General features: G+C 48.9%; 1 protein-coding gene across 1 annotated transcript in view; it reads left to right on the top strand.

Moving 5' to 3' along the window:
- The first annotated feature begins 4,141 nt into the window (after nt 1–4,141).
- LOC103744702 (leukocyte immunoglobulin-like receptor subfamily A member 5) overlaps nt 4,142–6,764 on the top strand; it is a 5,996-nt gene continuing 3,373 nt past the window's right edge. Inside the window, 6 exon segments of the mRNA XM_029570125.1 lie at nt 4,142–4,175; nt 4,645–4,929; nt 5,100–5,408; nt 5,677–5,961; nt 6,025–6,027; nt 6,100–6,402. Of these exon segments, the coding sequence (XP_029425985.1) occupies nt 4,142–4,175; nt 4,645–4,929; nt 5,100–5,408; nt 5,677–5,961; nt 6,025–6,027; nt 6,100–6,402 (1,219 nt within the window).

Here is a 6,764-nt window from a genome sequence, read left to right as displayed (position 1 = left end):
TATATAAATTATTGAATCACCTTTGTGTCCTCAAGTGCCTTCAGAATATGCTCCCTCTCAAGAGCCTGGTTAACCTACCCAGACTCACACCCTTAATGATAAATGACTCTCTCTCCCTCTTCTAGCACATGGGCTGATTCACGTTGCCAAATGCTCCCTCTCAAGAGCCTGGTTAACCTACCCAGACTCACACCCTTAATGATAAATGATTCTCTCTCCCTCTTCTAGCAGCCATGGGCTGACAAGTGTTCATCAGGTAGGGCTCAGGATTCTTACCCAATTCCCTACTACTGTACTGAGATTTGGTCTGATTTGAGATTATGTGGGTCTTATGCATTCTGTCTCCATTGCTGTGAGTTGATATGACTAACTTCCCATCTTTCTGGAAGACTCTGTTTTCTTGTGGTCATTCATCTACTCTGGCTCTTATAATATTTCTGCCCCCTCTTCCACAATGATCCCTGAGCCTTGAGAGGCAGAGGTTTGACATGGGTGTCTGATACATGGATAATCATTCTGTAGTCTTTTATTCTCTGCATGCTGGTAGGTTGTGGGTCTCTGTGTTAAGGTTCTCTGGTGAGAGTTGAGAGATTCATTAATCTATGGGCAGAGGACCAGGGTTTGATTCCCAGAACCCACATGGTGGCTACGAACCGTCCTTAACTCCAGTTCCAGAGGAATCCGAAGCCCTCTTCTGACCTCCGTGGCATTGCACAACACGGGTGCACTCACATACATGCAGGCAATACACTCATACACATAAAATAAAAATAATAAATATTTTTTTAAATCTGAACATCAAAAATTAAAAACAATTCAATTACAAATAGCGGCAAAAGCAAGGAAATAAATTTCATTACATCACATTAAAACTACACTGAGCTTTCATCTTACTCTACCAGGGTACCTAAGATAAACACAAATGCTAATGAGGATATGGGGAGGGAACACTTACATACTGATGCTTTAATTGCAAACTGGCACAGCCATTATTGAAAGCAGTATGGAGGTCTCTCAAAAGGTAGAAACAGATCTACCACATGATCCAGCTTTACCACATTTGGACATGTACCCAAAGGACTCAATATCATTCTATAGAAATACCTGCCAATCCATGGTCATTGCTGCTCTACTCTGAATAACCAGGAAATGGAAATAGCCCAGATGTCCATAAACTGATGAATGTATAATGAAAACATGGTATATTTACACAAAAGAATGTTATTCAGCTGTTAAGAAAAGTGAAATTATAAAATACACAGGTAAGTGGATGGAATTGGAAACAAGCACCCTGAGTGGGGTAACACAGACCTAGAAAGACAAAGGTCACATGTTCTCTCTCATATATGGATGGCTAGCTTTGAATTCTTAGATATGTATGTTACCACTGGAAAATCTATAGAGGTCAGGAAACTATTTAGGGATCATCTGGAAGTAAGCTTCCTGGAAGGAGGGGTAAATACACTGATATAAAGGGGGAAAGGGCACAGTGGAATAGGAAAGGTTAATGGGGTGAGGAACGGAAGGACAAGGTAAAGGAGGGGGTAAGAGGAAGGGTAACTAACATCGAAGGCATTTTGAAAAAGTCCTATAGAAACCTACTAATAAAGAAGCTTCCAGGGGAATTGGGGTCAGTCTGAGAGGGGATGGGGAGGGATATGGAAGGATGGGGTCTGAGTGTGATTAAACACATATGAAATTCCCAATTAATAAATTACTGTTTGTCTCAAAAAAAAGCAAAACTAAACATTGTGGTGTATGACCTTAACTGCAGACTTGGACAGCTGAGGCAAAGGTTAAGGTATTTGAGGGTGGCACGGAAGTACCCCAAGTAAAAGCCTGCCCCCCCAAAAAGGAAGAATTCTGTGAACTATGACACAACATTATTGTAAATGTCAAGTTTAGATAAAGAAGAACAAAGCAAGTCACTAAATATAACACTGCCTTCTGTCTACACCATCACACCTGCTGTATTAGCCAGGGTTCAGCTGCCTGATCCATTCCAGGCTGTTTTTCTCTGACACACTCTGTGCTGTCCATTCCTGTCGAGCATCTCTCCTCCCCTGCCCCTGATCCTTTCACAGGTTTCTTCCAGGGCTGAGCCCAGAATGAAGCCTGAGTGGAGGGATTGTTCAGCAGCCCTTGTCCTATATGTCCATTCTTCCAAACCTACCATGTGCTTAGGTTGACAGGGAAGGGTCCAGTGTAGTCATCAAACACTCACACTCCTGAGAGACGGATGATCATAATTAAAACACAGGAGTAAGTCTGAGTTATGCACATGCATAGAGGTGGGTCAGTGCTGACCATGGGCCCTGCACAGTGAGCTCAAACATCCCAGTGCACATCTGCAAAAATGGGTACAGGCATGGTGCAGCTCAAACTCTGACCCAGTGCTCTGATTCCATATCCATCCCACATGGCAGAGGACCACTCCCTATGTCCCCTTGATGACCCAGATCCAGTGGTCACTCTGTCCCTGATGTGGTTCCTTCTGCACTTGGGAAACTCAGTTTTCATTTCTCTTTTTTTCTTTTTCATCTAGATTATTTGTACAATTTAAACAGAGGGTGTGGACCACTCTAAACATCCAAAGGAATCTGGGACCCTTTAGTCACCACAACATTGTCCCACCCCATAAACCCTTCATATCACAAAACTATATTGTACTCTGCTCCGAAAATTAAACAAGGCTGATGCATTCGTGTCACAAGCATTACTGACCCTGCATCCTCCCAGAGGAGTGAGGCAGGCAGCAGATGAAGGTGGTGCTCAGAGAGAAGATGCTGATGCTCAGGTTGACAAGCACAGTGGGAGATGAGCATGATATGAAAACCACCATCCTCCCCACCCAGGAGAGTTCTGACAGAGGGCACAGGAGCACAGAGGAGGCAATAGTGGCTGTGAAAGTTCTTCCACGGGAGATGGGGAGGTTCATGTTGGGAGAAAAGGAGGAAGGACCTGAAGGGGACGGTTCAGCCGAGGAACACCAACCAGAGCCATGAGAGCGTCAGAGTTTCCCTCCCTGTCTCCGTGTCTCCTCTGTGGTCCTCCTCAGCACAGAAGCTCCATGTGGCTTGCACAGTCAGGTGCTCAGTGTGTCTCTGCTGCTCTGTGTCCTCCCTGCAGCATCAACCTGCACCTTCCCTGCTGTGGAATGCTGTTCTCCAGGCATGGCGTGACCCTTGACCACTTGATTCGCAGTAGCTGTGACGACCCACAGTGGACCTGCACAACATCGGGCTGATGAACATGTCCCTTCATAATGGGGACTCATGAGGGCCCACCACTGTTTGAAGCAGCCATAGGCAGTTAGCTGGTTTCAGGGAGAAGCTTTTCTTCAGTTGCATACTACACTAGGGAGCCCACACAGTGAAAAACAAAGCTTATTTTTTCACTGTGCTGGATTTCTGGGAATCATTTCTTTGCTTCTATGATTTTTGCCCTGTCTGGACAGAACAGAACTTCATTCCTCTTTCTACTAAAAGTTCACACAACATTTCCATAGTATCTCTAGTGCTGGGGAGATGACTGACCATGGGAAGGACCAAACAACTCTGTGAGGATGGTCTGCATTAAGTAGTGAAGGAGACCCTGTGCGCAGGCTCTGAGAGAGGAGGACCAGCCCTGAACCACTCACAGTTGGAAGGTTCTAGCTCTGAAAGGCACTTGGTCTGTTTGGTGCTAACTCTTGACTTTTGGTGAGATGAAGACAGTTAGAGCAGAGGGTGGATGGGCTTCAGGGAGATGCCTCATCTGTAAGAAGAGATGGCAGTCAGGCATGGGCCTATAATCCCAGAACACAGGAGGCTGAGGGAGGAAAATCAGGATTAGGATTTCCGAAGTTGTAACAATAAAAGAAGCAGGTGTGATGGTCCATGCATTGGAGGGGAAGAGAGAGAGAGAGAGAGAGAGAGAGAGAGAGAGAGAGAGAGAAACTGAAGTCTGTTCAAGAAACAGCACTAGGGAAAGAGAGTCAATGTTTGGGAGGCAGTTCCACTTCCTGTGGGTCTGCTGAGGTGACAGCCTCATGACAGGAAGGAGGACCCAGCCTCTAAAGGCTACAACCTGTGTGTCTGCCCACTGGGAAAGGCACTGTCCCCAGCCATTTGCAAGTTTGCAGCCACAAGGAAGAGATGCCATGACTCCCACCTTCGCAGCCCTGATCTGCCTTGGTGAGATGAGAGAGAGAGAGAGAGAGAGAGAGAGAGAACACCCCAGTCCTGGAGGGAACACCCACCCGAGAGAGAGAGAGAGAGAGAGAGAGAGAGAGAGAGAGAGAGAACACCCCAGTCCGGGAGGGAACACCCACCGCACAGCCAGACCTTGTACCTCCAAGAGATCTCAGGGGCTCAGAGGAACAGTGGAGGGGAGGACCTGCCCAGGCTTCAGGAGCAAACTTCTCACAGGGAACTCTCTTCCAGGACTGAGACTTGACCTCAGGACCCCAGTGCTGGCAGGTGAGTGTGTCCTCCAGCTGTCACAGCTAATTCCTCCTCACTCTGGACAAGGGGTCAGCTCTGGGCACTGGAGACAGAGAGCAGCAGGTATGGCTCATGCTGGGGAAACTGAAGAAAGTCCCTGGGCTGAGGGCTGGGATCTGAGGGAGGGTGTCCTGTGACCCAGCCTCTGATTTCCTTGCAGAGAGCCTCTCCAAGCCCACGCTCAGGGCTGAACCAAGTTCTGTGGTCTCCAAAGGGACCCAGGTGACCATCTCATGTAAGGGGACTTCAGGGGCGATGGAGTACCATCTCCTTAAAGAGGGAGAACCAGATCCCTCGAGTATACACATCCTGCTGGAGCCTGGGAAGATGACCGAATTTTCCATTCCATCCATTGAGTGGTATCACGCAGGGCGATATCTTTGTGACTATCAAACCCTTGCTGGCTTGTCAGAGTGCAGTGATCCCCTGGAACTGGTGGTCACAGGTGAGGTCACTCAAAGGTCTCAGCCCCAATCTTCACTCTTAGGAAAGGGGTCCTGCTTTCCCCACAGGTCCTTCTTTCCTGTGAGAGGATGTGTCCCCCCTCTCATGGCCCAGCCTTGGAGGACAGTGAGGGCTGTGTGAGTTCACTTAACATTCTGCCTCCTCTCCTAGGATACCACTACAGCAAACCTGGCCTCTCAGCTCAGTATAGCCCTGCAGTAGCCTCAGGAGGGAACATCGTCCTCCAGTGTGTTTCAGAGCAACGATATGACAGATTCGTGCTGAGGAAGGAAGGACCACAGGAGCTCTCCTGGACCCTGATCCCACAGTATATATACTCCACAAAGCGGTACAAGGCCCTGTTCTCTGTGGGCCCTGTGACCCCCAGTCAAAAGTGGAGGCTCAGATGCTACAGCTATAACCTGAGGAGCCCACAGCTGTGGTCAGAACCCAGTGACCCCCTGGAGCTCCAGGTCTCAGGTGAGGAAGCCCCAGTCTTGCCCTGGAATGACACTGGACCTTAAGGCTACTGAGACCTTTGACAGTGTGGGGACTGTGAAACACAAGATACATAGGCCAAAGAGAGACAGAGAGAGTGTAGGCGGGCCTTTCAGGACAGAGATGGATCTTCAAAGGGCTCCAGGGTCCTTCTGCTACCCAGGGTCAGCTTGACTGTCATCTCTGAGTGTGGCGATCACTGTGCCACTGCTCAAAGAGACCCATTGACATGGCCCCTCCTTCCTTGCAGAGACTCACCACAAACCCACCATCAGGGCTGAGCCAAGCTCTGTGATCGCCTCAGGCAGTCACGTGACCATCTGGTGTCAGGGGATTCTCAATGCCCAAGAATATATTCTGCAGAAAGAGGGAAGCTCAGCACCCTGGGACACACAGATCCCAATGGAGCCCGGGGACAAGGCCAAGTTCTCCATCTCATCCATGACAGAGCAACATGCAGGGCGATATTGCTGTTACTATTACAGCCCTGCTGGCTGGACTCAGTGCAGTGACGCCCTGGAGCTGGTGATGACAGGTGAGGGAACTCAGGCTCCCCATCCCCCTTCTCTGCCATCAGGAAAAGTGTTCTCATCTTAAGGGTGTCTTTCACAGCCCAACCCTGGAAGACAATGTGGGAATTCATTTAACATGCAGCCTCCTTCCATCCTAACAGCCCACAGTAAACCTCAGCTGTCAGCCCTGCCCAGCCCTGTGGTGACCTCAGGAGAGAACATGACCCTCCAGTGTGTCTCACGACATGGATATGGTGGGTTCACTCTGACCAGGGAAGGAGGACAGAAGACCTCCACTTCCCAGGACTCATAGTACTTAGCCTCCACTGGTCAGTTCCAGGCTCTGTTCATCGTGGGTCCTGTGACCCCCAGCAGCAGGGGACCCTTCCAGTGTTACGGCTATTACAAGAGAAGCCCACAGGTGTGGTCACAACTCAGTGACCCCCTGGAAATACATGTCTCAGGTGAGGAAGCCCCATCTTTGATGGAATCATTACTGGGACCCAAAGATTTTGCCATGAGTCCTTCTACCAAGGGAGTCCTGGGGGCGGGGGGGGGATGGAACTCTTGATTCCCGAGCCCAAGTTCCACAGAGTGAGACACAATGAAGTCTGCCTGTGACTGGAGAAAAAAATGCCCATGGCCTGTGACCTTCAGTCCACAATGTGATGAGAACATCAAGGATAAAATCCCAGTGGTTTGGAACCCAGTCCCTTTCAAAGATCTCTATGTGTGTGTCTCTCTGTCTCTCTCTCTCTGTCTCTCTCTCTCTCACACACACACACACACACACAATCATTCAGATGATATTCTGAGAGTCACATCT

This window comes from Nannospalax galili, unplaced genomic scaffold (assembly GCF_000622305.1).
Source record: "Nannospalax galili isolate Female #2095 unplaced genomic scaffold, S.galili_v1.0 scaffold1123, whole genome shotgun sequence".
NCBI classification, from domain to species: domain Eukaryota; kingdom Metazoa; phylum Chordata; class Mammalia; order Rodentia; family Spalacidae; genus Nannospalax; species Nannospalax galili.
This window is presented reverse-complemented; position numbering and strand designations above follow the sequence as displayed.